This window comes from Eurosta solidaginis, chromosome 3 (assembly GCF_040869045.1).
Source record: "Eurosta solidaginis isolate ZX-2024a chromosome 3, ASM4086904v1, whole genome shotgun sequence".
Taxonomy (NCBI): domain Eukaryota; kingdom Metazoa; phylum Arthropoda; class Insecta; order Diptera; family Tephritidae; genus Eurosta; species Eurosta solidaginis.
This window is the reverse complement of record NC_090321.1, coordinates 85,485,701-85,503,554: the sequence shown is the minus strand read 5'-3', so window position 1 is coordinate 85,503,554 and position 17,854 is coordinate 85,485,701. Positions and strand designations below refer to the sequence as shown.

At 36.7% G+C, this 17,854-nt stretch overlaps 1 protein-coding gene across 8 annotated transcripts in view; it reads left to right on the top strand.

The window, feature by feature from the left end:
• AGO1 (protein argonaute-2) overlaps positions 1 to 17,854 on the top strand; it is a 292,733-nt gene that overhangs the window by 183,227 nt on the left and 91,652 nt on the right. For 3 of the 8 annotated variants that reach the window (XM_067772622.1, XM_067772621.1, XM_067772617.1), the window contains exon 2: positions 16,191 to 16,484. The exons of 3 other annotated variants lie outside the window; for them this stretch is intronic. In XM_067772622.1, coding sequence (XP_067628723.1) covers positions 16,466 to 16,484 — 19 coding nt within the window. In that variant the 5' untranslated portion in view covers positions 16,191 to 16,465. The remainder of the gene's footprint in view (positions 1 to 16,190; positions 16,485 to 17,854) is intronic. 2 more of the 8 variants (XM_067772620.1, XM_067772619.1) reach the window with 2 other exon arrangements.

Below are 17,854 nucleotides of genomic sequence, written 5' to 3'. Positions count from 1 at the left end.
GGCGATGGTGTTTACCTGGACAGCGGCGGCTCGTTCCGGGCGGAGTCGGTTGACGGTCCTATTAAGGTGGCAGACACACTATAGCAAACAACAATATTATATATTAAATAATTTATACCTCATTTATTGGCAATTTATTACCGCAAAAAAAATTTAAAGCTGCGTCCGGTTCCGAGAAACGGGAGTGTCTGCTAGCTTAAGACTCAAGCCAGCAGACACTTCGTGAAAACACGACCTACGACTTCCGAACGACTTGGATAATTGATATTACATTTATTGGCAATTTAATACCGCAAAAAAAATTTAAAGCTGCGTCCGGTTCCGAGAAACGGGAGTGTCTGCTAGCTTAAGACTCAAGCCAGCAGACACTTCGTGAAAACACGACCTACGACTTCCGAACGACTTGGATAATTAATATTACATTTATTGGCAATTTAATACCGCAAAAAAAAATTTAAAGCTGCGTCCGGTTCCGAGAAACGGGAGTATCTGCTAGCTTAAGACTCAAGCCAGCAGACACTTCGTGAAAACACGACCTACGACTTCCGAACGACTTGGATAATTGATATTACATTTATTGGCAATGTAATAACGCAAAAAAATTTAAAGCTGCGTCCGGTTCCGAGAAACGGGAGTGTCTGCTAGCTTAAGACTCAAGCCAGCAGACACTTCGTGACAACACGACGTAGAGCTGCCTAACGACTACAATAATTTATACCTTATTGATTGCCTAAATGTTTCGATGTCCTAAAAAATATTTTCACTATACCAAAAGGAAAAATTAAATTTTATATTTTGCCGACCCTAATAAACATAAATTATAACTTTCGAAAATCAGTGAGTTGCATGTTACTGATTACTCAAAACTTAGCAACACTTAACTTCACTTAGAAGTCTGTTGAATTTTGATTTTATATGTAAGTTCTAAGTGACGTTTACATTTTGAGATGCCATTTGTTTGTTTCCATTTCATTTTGACATACAAATTGATATTTATTGATTATGATGCCAGAGCGTATGCGCTAAGTGGAGTATAATCGGTGATAAATTGCCAAGTTTACGCCAAGTCAAGTCCAGTCTATGCTAAGTATCAGTAATGGGCCCTTAAGTTTAATTTAATTTAATTTATTTATTATTACGGCTGTTTAGGCCTAAAACTCAAACTACTAAGTACAATTCATTATTATATCATTTATTTCTATTGAATATGCTGTTGGAATGCCATGTGATTCCGATCAGCATATTTACTGGCGTAACAAACGGACGAGTCTGGGAGCCAGTCATTTAAGGAAGGTTGGAAAGGACGCGTTTCTAATCCTCCAGGGCTCCCAGCTTAAGGCATCAAAATTTGGAACTTATATTTTTCAATTATATTTGTATTTTAAGCTGTCGGAATGTATTGGTCTCCGATCAACACAGCTAAACATGTCTTTAAAAAATAAAAAATAAATGTAAGGCGCGATAACCTCCGAAGAGATCTAAGGCCGAGCTTCTCTTCCAATTTGCGTCGTGCTCCTCTTGATTTTCCCTACAAATTGGCCGGACGGGACCTACATGTTTTATGCCGACTCCGAACGGCATCTGCAAAGCAGATGAGTTTTCACTGAGAGCTTTTCATGGCAGAAATACACCCGGAGTGCTTGCCAAACACTGCCGAGGGGCGACCCCGCTTAGAAAAATTTTCTTCTAATTGAAAAATCTTATTTCTAAAATTTTGATGTTGCTCTGCCCGGGAGTTGAACCCGGGGCATACGGTGTGATAGGCGGAGCACGCTACCATCACACCACGGTGGCCGCCATGTCTTTGGATGTTGGAAATTGAGGTGTACCCAATCACCCCTCAACTTTGTTTAGTAAAGACGCTGTCGGAACGCATGAAGATTCCGATCAGCACATCTCAAAATATATTGGGAGGTTGAAAAGGACGTGTTTCCAATCCCCCTGCTCCAACTTTTGTTTGACCTTATTTTGGTTACACATCATATAATTTTATTGTTATATTAATGCTGTCGGAATGCGAGTGATCCCGATCAGCAACAGTAAATATAGGCTGAAAATACCGAATTCCAGCGACATTTGTTGTTGGAACTGTCTGGAGTTACAGGTGGCGACTGATTTTCTTTTCCTTAGGGCCGGGTGCATTGTATTTTGCTGCTACCAGTATTACCATTCCCTTTTTGCGCTCCAGTATCGGTATGTCATGTAAAAAATAAAAGAAAAAAAAAACTTTATCTTATTGGAAGGGTTTTACAATGCTCCAATAAACTTTTTTAAAGGTATTGAAGTTATTACTACTTTTTATGTGATTAGGAAGCTCATTGAAATATTTCAGGCCCTTATAAAATATATTTTGCTTGTCCACTTCTTTTTTGAAAAGAGGTAATCTAAAATTATTGTTTTCTCTGATTACGTATGAATGTGCATCATTTACATATCTAAGCTTTTCGCTGAGGTATGTTGGTAATTTACCGTGCTTAATATTAAATACAAATTTCATACTGTGGTAGAATATGAGCTGTTTTATACTCAAACAGTTTAGTGCTTCTATCATGTTATTAATGGGAGTATCATACCTCATGTTTAATATAAATCTCATAGCTTTATTTTGCACTTGTAGCTTATCTACCTGAGTTACATTGGCCATAAAGAATATTGTGGGACATATGATATGTGGCTCTATGATGGATTTATACACTTTCAGTTTGTATTTTCTACTGATAAATTTGCATGACCTTTTCCAAAAACCAATTTTCTTGCCTATTTTGGCAACTATATAATCAATATGATCATTAAATTTTAATTTATTATCAATCTGAACCCCTAAGTACTTGAAAGTTTTAACTTCGTTAATGTTTGAGTTCATTATTTTTAGCTCGATATTACAAGATTCCTTATTCATCGCTCTAGATATGACCATAAAATGGGTTTTATTAACATTAAGTTTAAGCTTATTGTTACAAAGCCACCTGTATAGGGTGTTCAAGTCTTCCTGCATTTTGCTCCTAGCTAACATGATATCAAGTTCACTTACTTCGAGCAGTACGTCATCCGAAAACAGCCTTATTTTACTATGTTTTAGCGCCGAAGATATATCATTTATATATATGTTAAATAGGACCGTTGCCAAAACCGATCCTTGTGGCAATCCAATTCCTGTCAATACCTCTTCCGAGACAACCGACTCAATGGCTGTTTTTTGTCTTCGGTTTCCTAAAAAGCTCTGAAACCACTGCAGCTCGTTGCCCCTCGTTGTCTGAAGCCAGCAGACGCTTCGCGAAAACACGTATGAACTTTCATACATACATATGTACACATGTACAATGTATGTAAATGTTAGCGCGCATACATTGATTTAAGTAATGCGTAAATTTAGTTGCATCAATATGTTGATTGTTTTTGTGTTGATGATGTTTGCAACTATAACGGTTTATAAAATACATGTCGGTCTTCTTTCTTTCGAAAATCAGAGAAAAGTTTGTGCATATTTCGTGTTTGTATTTTCCCGCTTGCGTGCAGGATTTCTGATAACGGGTACATATGTATGTACACATGTGCTTTAGGGTGTGCCGAGAAAAACAAGTTTTCAATTTCTATCCTCTCAAATGTTTCTATTTTATTAAAAAAAAAACCCTCACCAAAGATGGGTCCTATAACTCCACTCTACGGGGTACGATATTTTTATTTTATTTTCCCATTTCGTTAACATGGGAAAAATTATTTTTTGTCCTTTATCATTTCAATACACTTTTTAAGTGTGAAATAACTGTTTACACAATTTCGTCAAAGAACACAACTTCAAATGGCCATGACTTTTGGAAAAAAATTGTAATTAAGATCTCAATATATTAAAGGGTGTTTATAAATGATATGATTAGAGAAAAAAATCATAAAAATTGTTTGTAACCTGTACAAGACCTTAAAACTAGGCGGGAAATCCTTTTTTCGGGTACCACTTAGGGTGGAGTAATAGGACCAAACTTTGGTGAGGGTTTAATTTTTACATCAAATAGAAACATTTCAGAGGATAGAATTTGGGAAAAATTTTTTTCGAACCACCCTAATATGCACTTTTTCCTATGTACCCGTTAGCGCAAAAATCCTGCGCGCATGCCATTTGAAACATATCGAAATACAAACTTTTCTCTGATTTTCGAAAAATAGTAGAGCGAGATGTATTTTAGAAACCGTTATAGTAGCAAACATATCAGTTTGTGCTAACACATACACAATCAACATATTCATGCAACTAAATTTACTCATTACTCAAATTATTTGTAGTAAGTATGCTCGCTACCTTGAATGTATGTTCCAGCGTTGCCACTCGCGCAATTTGTTTTGTTCCAAAAGTGTATCATTCCTGAAAAAATGTATCAATTCGTTTTAATAGATTGATACATAGTTTTTGAGTCATTTCGTCTGAATTTTATATAATGTGTGAAACAAAATTCTGAAATTAATAATATTTAAAACAAAACATCGCCGCACTATTTTGGCTAAACGGATCTCACAACTGAATTTTATTTAAATTTTTATAAAATTTTAAATAAATGTCGCTGTTATAAAGGTTTTTCTATTTAACATATCGAAACGCGTTTATTTAAACGGAATTATTGTTTATATGTTTCTTAACAAACACTACTTATTTTAAACAAAACTAATACCAACAAAAAAATTATGTAGAAGAAATACGGTTTATCTATATATATAATATAGATATAAAGGAAAAAATAAATATCATTCTAAAATTTGATTTACTATAAAACTGCACATTCAAACATTTTTTAGAAATCTTACTGAAAATTTGTTGTTCCCATGACAGGGACAGAGGTTGAATCTTCCAGAATAAAAATGTATACATTTAAGATTTTTTGTATCTTTGTATCCACTCATTAAAAATGTATTCAAATGTATACAATTGTATCCAAACGGCAACCCTGGCATGCACATTGTACATATCTGTTTTCATATGTACGCACTAGGGTAGATCTCCTGCTATCTCATGCTATTAGAAAATATTGTTTAGGACAACGGAAAATTTAGCCTGTCAAAATTGCAGGTTTTAATTTTAATGTTAAGAGGCGCATCATGCGAATCTAGTTTTCTCTTACAAATTACATGGGGAATTTTTATTCGATGTGTACCTACGCTTTAATGACGTTTACTTAATGATCCGGTCTTATAGCGTTTTTTTTTTTGGCAAAAGTGTTATGATTTATATTGGAACGATTTTCCGTCATCCCTTGTCAAATTTGGTTTTGAGACAAACCGGTTTCGGCGTTGTGCCATCATCAGTGTCGATTTTCGTTCTGATCTATTGGTTGTCGTTTTTCCTGTATTTATAGTTCGTAGGTATATGAGCAGGTATTGTCAAATTGATGCTTGTGTATATTTAGTTATGTGTATGTGCTGTGTGTTCATTCAGAACCGAGGGCAGTTTACTAATCGATTTGTGTGGCTGACGGGTATGTAGAAATCTGTGATTTTAGTCGTTTGACCTTCTTTGTCGGTTTTTTGTTTTGGTGTGTTAATTGTTTTGTGTTTATTTGTTGTTGTGTGTTTGTCTGTTGTACCTGTGTGATTAAGTTGTTTCCTGTAAACAAGTTTTAAAGGCTCGAATATTGTGTCAGAAATTGTGTTTATCTGTTCGTTTATTATTCTACCGTCGAATGTTTTCTGTTTGTAGATTTCCATGTTTTCGAGTATTTTGAGACGTCGGCCCTTTTCTTGTATGTGTAGAACCCTAACTGTTTTATTGATGTTTGCTGGGGAACATTCATTCTCGACCATGTGATTCGCGAAGTTAGACTCAGGTATAATGTTTGGATTCCGTATTTTTTTGTTGTAATCTCTAATATGTTCTCTGAACCTCGTTCTTATTTGCCGTCCTGTTTGTCCTATGTAACTATGCTGGCATCCGCAGGTAAGCTTGTATACGCCGTGGCTGCTAAACGGATCCTCTGTGTTAATGTTAGTTCTTAGTTTTCGCCCTATATTGTTCGATGTTTTGAATGCTGTGTTAATGTTGTATTTTTTAAAGAAGTTTGCCAATTTATATGTTGCTTTTCCAGTATATGTCATAGTCGTCCAGCTATTATTTTCCTTTTCATTATTTCTTTTTGGTTCTCCATTTGTCCTTCTGAGCTTATCTACTAGTGCTTTTTTATATCCGTTGTTTGCAGCGATATTATATATGACCTCAAGTTCTCTCTTATATGCCTCTTTTGTAAGCGGTGTTCTTTCAAGTCTATGTACCAAGTGCCTTAATGCTGCATTTTTATGCTGTTGAGGGTGATTTGAGGTATTGTGTATTATTGTGTCGGTGGCCGTTGACTTTCTATATATGTCATAGTTAAATCGTTTGGCTTCTTTATCAATATTTATCGTGAGGTCTAGATAGTTGATTCCTCCGTCTTTTTCGGTTTCCATTGTAAATTTTATATTTCCGTGCTGCTTGTTGAGGTACTCCAGTACAAGCTCTTCGTTATTAGTAGTTAAAACGCATATTATGTCATCCACGTATCTAGCATAAAATGACACGCCTAATTTGGACTTCAGCTCCTGTATGTACTTTTCTTCCAGATTTTGCATGAACACTTCCATAAGAATTGCTGATGTGGGGCTTCCCATTCCAAGACCGTTTGTTTGTCTATATATTTTATTGTTGAATTGAAAATAGTTTTGTGACGTAAAGAGGTTCTTAGCGTATTTGTGATTTGCATACTTTTCGCTTTGTTTTTTGTGTTATGAACTATTGTTGAGCTAACTATGTCCAAAGTCTCCGATTGTGGTATAGATGGGTATAAATCTTTTATGTCAAAATATACCAATTTGCTGTTTCTTGTTAGCTCTATGGTCTCGAGTCTCTCTATTAGTTCTGTTGTGTTAGCTATTGCATATTCGTTCCTTAGCTCCAGAGTATCTATCAATATCGTTTTTAAATATTTGGACAGTTTGTAGCATGGTGCCGATTTAAAATTAATGATGGGCCTCATTGGCGTGTCCGGCTTGTGGATTTTTGGTAGCGCAACCAGTGGAGGAGCCGAAGGGTTCATTTGGACCAATCTATGTGCCATGTTAGAATCTACTATATTTGTTGCATTTTTTATAGCAACTTTGATTTGTTTTTGGTATTCATCTGTGGGATCCTCTCTCATTCTACGACATTTCATTTCCTCTATGAGATCCTCGGTTTTGGATATATATTGCTCTTTTTCGATTAGCACAATGGTGTTTCCTTTGTCCGCTTTCGTTGTGACAATATTGTTTTTCCTTAGTTTATGCCGTAGATTCTTTATTGTTTTCTCCTCTGTATTCGATTTTTGTCCTTCCTGTGCTTTCACCTCCTTTTTTATGATTTCCCTGCACATGTGTCTTGCGTGCTCCTGTTCTTCCTGTGGTATCAATGATATTGCGGAGCAAGCGATTGTAGATGCTTTCTTTTGACATAAAAGATTTATACCCATCTATACCACTATCGGAGACTTTGGACATAGTTAGCTCAACAATAGTTCATAACACAAAAAACAAAGTGAAAAGTATGCAAATCACAAATACGCTAAGAACCTCTTTACGTCAAAACTATTTTCAATTCAACAATAAAATATATAGACAAACAAACGGTCTTGGAATGGGAAGCCCCACATCAGCAATTCTTATGGAAGTGTTCATGCAAAATATGGAAGTACATACAGGAGCTGAAGTCCAAATTAGGCGTGTCATTTTATGCTAGATACGTGGATGACATAATATGCGTTTTAACTACTAATAACGAAGAGCTTGTACTGGAGTACCTCAACAAGCAGCACGGAAATATAAAATTTACAATGGAAACCGAAAAAGACGGAGGAATCAACTATCTAGACCTCACGATAAATATTGATAAAGAAGCCAAAAGATTTAACTATGACATATATAGAAAGTCAACGTCCACAATAATACACAATACCTCAAATCACCCTCAACAGCATAAAAATGCAGCATTAAGGCACTTGGTACATAGACTTGAAAGAACACCTCTTACACAAGAGGCATATAAGAGAGAACTTGAGGTCATATATAATATCGCTGCAAACAACGGATATAAAAAAGCACTAGTAGATAAGCTCAGAAGGACAAATGGAGAACCAAAAAGAAATAATGAAAAGGAAAATAATAGCTGGACGACTATGACATATACTGGAAAAGCAACATATAAATTGGCAAACTTCTTTAAAAAATACAACATTAACACAGCATTCAAAACATCGAACAATATAGGGCGAAAACTAAGAACTAACATTAACTCAGAGGATCCGTTTAGCAGCCACGGCGTATACAAGCTTACCTGCGGATGCCAGCATAGTTACATAGGACAAACAGGACGGAAAATAAGAACGAGGTTCAGAGAACATATTAGAGATTACAACAAAAAAATACGGAATCCAAACATTATACCCGAGTCTAACTTCGCGAATCACATGGTCGAGAATGAATGTTCCCCAGCAAACATCAATAAAACAGTTAGGGTTCTTCACATACAAGAAAAGGGCCGACGTCTCAACGTACTCGAAAACATGGAAATCTACAAACAGAAAACATTCGACGGTAGAATAATAAACGAACAGATAAACACAATTTCTGACACAATATTCGAGCCTTTAAAACTTGTTTACAGGAAACAACTTAATCACACAGGTACAACAGACAAACACACAACAACAAATAAACACAAAACAATTAACACACCAAAACAAAAAACCGACAAAGAAGGTCAAACGACTAAAATCACAGATTTCTACCTATCCCAGTCAGCCACACAAATCGATTAGTAAACTGCCCTCGGTTCTGAATGAACACACAGCACATACACATAACTAAATATACACAAGCATCAATTTGACAATACCTGCTCATATACCTACGAACTATAAATACAGGACAAACGACAACCAACAGATCAGAACGAAAATCGACACTGATGATGGCACAACGCCGAAACCGGTTTGTCTCAAAACCAAATTTGACAAGGAATGACGGAAAATCGTTCCAATATAAATCATAACACTTTTGCCAAAAAAAAAACGCTATAAGACCGGATCATTAAGTAAACGTCATTAAAGCGTAGGTACACATCGAATAAAAATTCCCCATGTAATTTGTAAGAGAAAATTAGATTCGCATGATGCACCTCTTAACATTAAAATTAAAACCTGCAATTTTGACAGGCTAAATTTTCCGTTGTCATAAACAATATTTTCTAATAGCATGAGATAGCAGGAGATCTACCATAGTGCGTACATATGAAAACAGATATGTACAATGTGCATGCCAGGGTTGCCGTTTGGATACAATTGTACACATTTGAATACATTTTTAATTAGTGGATACAAAGATACAAAAAATCTTAAATGTATACATTTTTATTCTGGAAGATTCAACCTCTGTCCCTGTCATGGGAACTACAAATTTTCAGTAAGATTTCTAAAAAATGTTTGAATATGCAGTTTTATAGTAAATCAAATTTTAGAATGATATTTATTTTTTCCTTTATATCTATATTATATATATAGATAAACCGTATTTCTTCTACATAATTATTTTGTTGGTATTAGTTTTGTTTAAAATAAGTAGTGTTTGTTAAGAAACGTATAAACAATAATTCCGTTTAAATAAACGCGTTTCGATATGTTAAATAGAAAAACCTTTATAACAGCGACATTTATTTAAAACTGCGCGTTGGTAAAATTTTATAAAATTCAGTTGTGAGATCCGTTTAGCCAAAATAGTGCGGCGATGTTTTGTTTTAAATATTATTAATTTCAGAATTTTGTTTCACACATTATATAAAATTCAGACGAAATGACTCAAAAACTATGTATCAATCTATTAAAACGAATTGATACATTTTTTCAGGAATGATACACTTTTGGAACAAAACAAATTGCGCGAGTGGCAACGCTGGAACATACATTCAAGGTAGCGAGCATACTTACTACAAATAATTTGAGTAATGAGTAAATTTAGTTGCATGAATATGTTGATTGTGTATGTGTTAGCACAAACTGATATGTTTGCTACTATAACGGTTTCTAAAATACATCTCGCTCTACTATTTTTCGAAAATCAGAGAAAAGTTTGTATTTCGATATGTTTCAAATGGCATGCGCGCAGGATTTCTGCGCTAACGGGTACATAGGAAAAAGTGCAGATTAGGGTGGTTCAAAAAAAAATTTTGCCCAAATTCTATCCTCTGAAATGTTTCTATTTGATGTAAAAATAAAACCCTCACCAAAGTTTGGTCCTATTACTCCACCCTAAGTGGTACCCGAAAAACGGATTTCCCGCCTAGTTTTAAGGTCTTGTACAGGTTACAAACAATTTTTATGATTTTTTTCTCTAATCATAACATATATAAACACCCTTTCATATATTGAGATCTTAATTACAATTTTTTTCCAAAAGTCATGGCCATTTGAAGTTGTGTTCTTTGACGAAATTGTGTAAACAGTTATTTCACACTTAAAAAGTGTATTGAAATGATAAAGGACAAAAAATAATTTTTAACGAAATGGGAAAATAAAATAAAAATATCGTACCCCGTAGAGTGGAGTTATAGGACCCATCTTTGGTGAGGGTTTTTTTTTAATGAAATAGAAACATTTGAGAGGATAGAAATTGAAAACTTGTTTTTCTCGGCACACCCTAAAGCACATGTGTACATACATATGTACCCGTTATCAGAAATCCTGCACGCAAGCGGGAAAATACAAACACGAAATAATCACAAACTTTTCTCTGATTTTCGAAAGAAAGAAGACCGACATGTATACCGTTATAGTTGCAAACATCATCAACACAAAAACAATCAACATATTGATACAACTAAATTTACGCTAATGTTCAACTATATACAGGTTGGCTCATCTGTAAAGCAACAAAATATGTCTGTTCAAATTGTCAAAATCTGTGTATTGGTGTTAGTGCGAATGGTATGGAATGGAAACATAAAACTTAGCAGTTTTTGTATGTGTAAGTAAAATGTTGCCAATGTGTTGGTTTCATTTTGAGTTTGCCATCTCCTTTTGACAATCCCTTCGACCATGCAATGCCATAAATAAAATCAGCTGATGAGATGAGCCAACCTGTACATAATTGAACCATGATTTACGCATTACTTAAATCAATTTATGCGCGCTAACATGTACATTGTACATGTGTACATATGTATGAAAGTTCATACGTGTTTTCGCGAAGCGTCTGCTGGCTTTAGACTTAAGGGCCCATTACTGATACTTAGCATAGACTGGACTTGAGTTGGCGTAAACTTGGCAATTTATCACCGATTATACTCCACTTAGCGCATACACTCTGGCATCATAATCAATAAATGTCAATTTGTATGTCAAAATGAAATGGAAACAAACAAATGGCATCTCAAAATGTAAACGTCACTTAGAACTTACATAGAAAATCAAAATTCAACAGACTTCTAAGTGAAGTTAAGTGTTGCTAAGTTTTGAGTAATCAGTAACATGCAACTCACTGATTTTCGAAAGTTATAATTTATGTCGGCAAAATATAAAATTTAATTTTTCCTTTTGGTATAGTGAAAATATTTTTTAGGACATCGAAACATTTAGGCAATCAATAAGGTATAAATTATTGTAGTCGTTAGGCAGCCGTACGTCGTGTTGTCACGAAGTGTCTGCTGGCTTGAGTCTTAAGCTAGCAGACACTCCCGTTTCTCGGAACCGGACGCAGCTTTAAATTTTTTTGCGTTATTACATTGCCAATAAAGGTAATATCAATTATTCAAGTCGTTCGGAAGTCGTAGGTCGTGTTTTCACGAAGTGTCTGCTGGCTTGAGTCTTAAGCTAGCAGACACTCCCGTTTCTCGGAACCGGACGCAGCTTTACATTTTTTTTGCGGTATTAAATTGCCAATAAATGTAATATAAATTATCCAAGTCGTTCGGAAGCTGTAGGTCGTGTTTTCACGAAGAGTCTGCTGGCTTGAGTCTTAAGCTGGCAGACACTCCCGTTTCTCGGAACCGGACGCAGCTTTAAATTTTTTTTGCGGTATTAAATTGCCAATAAATGTAATATCAATTATCCAAGTCGTTCGGAAGTCGTAGGTCGTGTTTTCACGAAGTGTCTGCTGGCTTGAGTCTTAAGCCCCCATTACTGATACTTAGCATAGACTTGACTTGACTTGGCGTAAACTTGGCAACTTAGGCACGATTATACTCCACTTGGCGCATAAAATCTGGCATCATAATCAGCGTTGAAATTTATTTTTAAATAAATGTCAATTTGTATGACAAAATGTCAAAATGAAATGGAAACAAACAAATGGCATCTCAAAATGTAAACGTCACTTAGAACTTACATAGAAAATCAAAATTCAACAGACTTCTAAGTCAAGTTAAGTTTTGAGTAGTCAGTAACATGCAATGTTCATTTAACAGAACTGTAAGTGACAGTTCGCAAGCCAAGTCAAGTCTATGTTAAGTATCAGTAATGGAGCCTTTAAGCTAGCAGACACTCCCGTTTCTCGGAACCGTACGCAGCTTTACATTTTTTTTTGCGGTATTAAATTGCCAATAAATGTAATATCAATTATCCAAGTCGTTCGGAAGTCGTAGGTCGTGTTTTCACGAAGTGTCTGCTGGCTTGAGTCTTAAGCTAGCAGACACTCCCGTTTCTCGGAACCGGACGCTGCTTTAAATTTTTTTTGCGGTATTAAATTGCCAATAAATGTAATATCAATTATCCAAGTCATTCGGAAGTTGTAGGTCGTATTTTCACGAAGTGTCTGCTGACTTGAGTCATAAGCTAGCAGACACTGCCGTTTCTCGGAACCGGACGCAGCTTTAAATTTTTTTTGCGGTATTGAATTGCCAATAAATGTAATATCAATTATCCAAGTCGTTCGGAAGTCGTAGGTCGTGTTTTCACGAAGTGTCTGCTGGCTTGAGTCTTAAGCTAGCAGACACTCCCGTTTCTCGGAACCGGACGTAGCTTTAAATTTTTTTTTGCGGTATTAAATTGCCAATAAATGAGGTATAAATTATTTAATATATAATATTGTTGTTTGCTATAGTGTGTCTGCCACCTTAATAGGACCTCGGTTGACGGTATCGGCGGGATCGCATTGATCGGTAGTCTTCGGCAGGATCGATAGTCGGCGGGGTCGGTCACCTGGGGAAGAGACTGCGAGGACTAGGGTTAGTTCTGGTTTCACCGCTGGACCCCCAGCTACCCTACTTGCACACTAGCAGAAGGTGCGTAAGGGAGGCGGGGTTGTACCAGCCGAGACACCGTGGGTCGACCCGTGGGCGGAGGGGAATTGCACCGTAACGGCACAGCGGTAGCCCCTTGTGTGCACGATCGGCAAACGGCCGAAACCAGAGCTGAGGGGAAGGGGTCGAATGGTCATGAAGGCGTCGGGCCGCTCAACACCTAGAAGGGCGCGGGGGCCAAAGTAGCACAAGGCATCCTCCCCGTCGTCCTTACCCAATTGAAGGGTGACCCGCGCCATGACAGCGCCCCTTCCACTCCGCCAGCCGAAGCTAGGACTGAGGGGGAGGGGTTGTATGGTCATTAAGGCGTCGGGCCGCACAACACCTAGGAGGGCGGGGGGGGGGGGGGCAAAGTAGCACAAGGCATCCTCCCCGTCGTCCTTACCTAAGTGAAGGGTGACCCGCGCCATGACGGCACCCCTTCCACTCAGCTAGCTATCAGGGGGGAAAAGCATGTCTTTAAAAAGACATCCACTCCCGCTGCCTCACCTGCGAGGACTGAATTACAAAATGCAAATGCGCTGTTTTTATACGGGTGGTACCGCAAACTGTTGAGAAATTAATACACCACTATTGTGATTGTCTCGTGTGATGATCTTATTGACGAAACACACCATTGGTTTGCCATCAGTCGTTGGTAGCGTGTGGTTATTTACCATAGTGGTTGTTGGCTATGCTATAGAAAAATAAGTTGGGGGGGGGGGGGGGGGGGGGGGTTCTGCTATAGAAAAGAAGTACGGGGGGTTCAGGCTTAAGTGAATAAAAGGAAGTACAGGGGGTGATGTTATTGTAACGCTACGTTAGATTATGTCCTGATAAGTGTGACTTACTCCTCGTAATAAAAAAAATATCTACTGACTACCTTAAATACGCAATGATTTTGATGGATGGCTTGGGATCACGTTTTTTCCACTCTTATCGCCAGCTCCAGTAATTTTGGGCGGGTGGCTTGGAATCACATCCTTTCCAACCACCCACACATTGCAGCCCTATTTATTGTGTGTTAAATATATATGAGCTGATCGAAATCACGTCTATTCAGGCAGCACTACTGATCAATTCCCATTTCTCGGGTGGGTGTCTTGGAAGCACGTCCTTTCCAACCTCCAGACAACGCAATCCTAACTAGTGGGTGTATATATACATCAGCTGTTCGAAATCATGTCCATCCCGACAGCATTAATAATTAACTCCCGTGGCTCGGCATCGCAGTCCATCCCGACAACTGATTTAATAATATATGTATGTACATACATACTTTATAATATACATTTTGTTCACCTTGTATCCGTAACTATATTTAGTCTGACTAATTGTTAAATACATATGTATAAATAAATTCTGCACCCAACCCTATAGTTCCATCGGGAACTTGAATCGCCAGAGCCTAGCCTGTTTAAGAAACCGGATATGTCACGTGTAGGTGAGGTTGATATTTGGGTCGGAGAACCTAAATTACGCTGGTCTTGAAAGGGTTGCCCTACGCAACCCCTTGAATAAATCTGGTATTGTAGTCGCCTCTTACGACAGGCGTATCTGCCACGGGTATACTCTATGCCCCCTAACCAGCTACGGGTCGCGATTCATTGTGGCTGTGTTGTTAACAGCACTGTTAACACAACAACAACATTCACTGTGGCTTTTAAGACCACTTTTAAAATACCAATGGCGTATGCGAGTTTCCAGCTTATCTCAAATTATGAGGTCAACGAATAAAACATACACCAAATGTGTCTTTAAAATGCATACCTTGTTGAATGCACAACTTATTGTTGATTCTCTCCAAATAATCCTATGTATATACATATCTGCAAAGAAAAAAATATTGGCAAACACTTTTTATACTCAGCTGGGCAGAGCTCACAGAGTATATTAATTTTGTTGGTATAACTGTACCCCCGTAACGACATAAACTAATCGAGATAGATATAAACTTCTATATATCAAAATGATCTGGGCGAAAAAAGAAATTCATTTAGCCATGTCCGTCCGTCCGTCTGCCCGTTAACACGATAACTTGAGTAAATCTTGAGGTATCTTAATGAATTTTGGTATGTAAGTTCCTGGGAAACTCATCTCAGATCGCTATTTAAATTGAACGAAATCGGACTATAACCAGGCCCGAAGCAGAAGAGAAAATTTGTAAAGTTTTGGACAATGGGCGATCGAGCACGTTCTGTGCACTTGCCCTGCGCTTGCCAGACTAAGACTCCAACTATTAGGAGTGATACAGCTGTCAGATCTAGAAGCAGCAAGTGGCTTAAATCCTAGGAAGCTTCTAGTATTTGCCGAGAGGACGGAGTTATTTTATAACGTAGGTCCTGTTTTGTTAGGGTTTTTCAGTTTGGTCCTTAAAACAAACTTCTGGTAACACTACGGACTTATTCAGTCTATGTGAGGCCTCATGGACCGGACAGTTTAACCTAACCTAACCCGGACAATGGGCGTGGCACCGCCCACTTAAAAAAAAGGTAATTTAAAAGTTGCAAGCTGTAATTTGGCAGCTGAGTATGTAATGTTCAGTTACACCCGAACTTAGCCTTCCTTACTTGTTTTCGATACATTTTGTAAAACTTCCTTTGCATTTCTGAAAATAAGTTTTTATGCTATTTAAAGCATAAAAGTTACCTCTTTTCGATGACATATACTATGTTTTGTTCGTAGATTATATAGAAATAAAGTTATATGCCAATAAGAATAAGAAAAACGAGTGTTCGTCTCCTAACTCAAATTTTTTCTCTTTACTTTATCTTTATTGCAAGTTTTGAGCATGTTTCGCAGAAAGTAGGTATATTGTTTTTTTATAAAAATTCGTTTCGATGTTTGAAAAAACCAAAAAATTCAATTTACCGATACTGCATCGATGTTTTCTCCACGGTTAGTAAACATTTTTTAAATACAACTTGTTCAGGCAGCAAAATAATAAACAATAATAATAAAGAAAATTATAATTAGAGAACCAAACGAATTCCCACTTTTAAGTGATAGCAAGAAGGCTGAAATAGTAATTTAGCAATAAAACCAATGTCCTAATGTTATTGCGGAAATATTAAAGAAATATCAAACGCAGTATATAAGGCTAACAACTCAATACGAAAGCAGAAGACTCAATTTACATTTTAATAAACGTATAAACCAACAAGTTTTTTTTTTAAGTATACACTATAAAATCTGCAAATTGTGAAAATGTATCCCCATGGTCAACGTAAGTATCCAATTACTTATCTATCTGGAATATAAACACTTATACATATATATTGTGCATCTACCCGGATTAAAGATGCTAACTGTATTGCATGAAGTATGATTAAACACTTACAAGCATGGCGGAACGATAGAAGATGGCAGCATGGGACAGCTGATTATAAACTTTTTTTATTTGATTTGATACATCAACTTCCGGCGCAGTACGATTTTGGCATTTGTCCATCGAATTTACAAAAATAATGCTGCCACCTTGTATCGTTCCGCCATGCTTACAAGCATTATTATTTTTTTTTTTGAACTTTCGAATTTAATGGCTAAAGGTTAAGCTTATAAAACACCAGGTTATCGCTCAAATTGTGTGCTATCGTCAATTGCAGAGCTTCTTTATATTGATGACAGCTGCTTTTACAATGGTAATACCATAGAGGCCAGAACCATGTACAGCAGCATCCCGTTGTGTTCTGTTATATATTTAAAAAGAATTTGGTTTTTTAAATGGCACCACCCAGTTTTTATATCTTATTTCGAGAATTTTCTTATATATATGTAATTGTGTTGTATCAATTTGACTTGTCGCTATGTTTTTTCACTGTCGCCATGTTTCTTCATGTCCCTTTACGATCCGTTATATTTAAAGCGAGTTGGTTCTTATATGGCACTACTCCAGGTTTTAACTTTCAATATTTTAATATGCGATCAATTTTAAATTTACTGTTTCCTGTTAGGAGTGCAAAAACACCACCCTGACCCCAGGACAGTAAAGCACTGAATCTCCCAACTCCGCCAAAACGCCAGAAGGAAGCACAAAGCCAACCTTGAGGCCTATTTAAATTTTCGTTTCGACTAAAAAAGCCCGACAAATTGCAGTTGAGCCGAGGTTGACACTGCACGACCACTGCGACGAAACGACTAGAACCATTGTGAATAAGACAAGTATGATAACCATTGTAAATTTTACAAAGTAGCGCAACTAACAGCTGATCGGTGAAAATTCGCACATTCACACGCACAGTTCTCGACTCAGTTTCAAAAAAAAAAACTAGATTATTTAGCTCAAATTTTAAAGTGAGATAATCCTTACGAATTTATGTACATAGAATATATAAGGCGTTTTTGTTGTTATTAAAACAATATTTTTATTTATATTAAAGCTTTTATCACTTTTTTTTTAACTTGAAAAAACTCCGAACACCATTCTTTCATTATATGTCATTCGACTGCCTAGTCCACTGCCTTCCACTCTATTCGCAACATAACCTCAAAATAAGCTGCCAAACTATATAGGAAACAATGGTGATAACTTCTGCATAGGCGTCAACATTACAATTGGATCACCTGATTTTTTATTGACTATCGCTGTCTCATTCT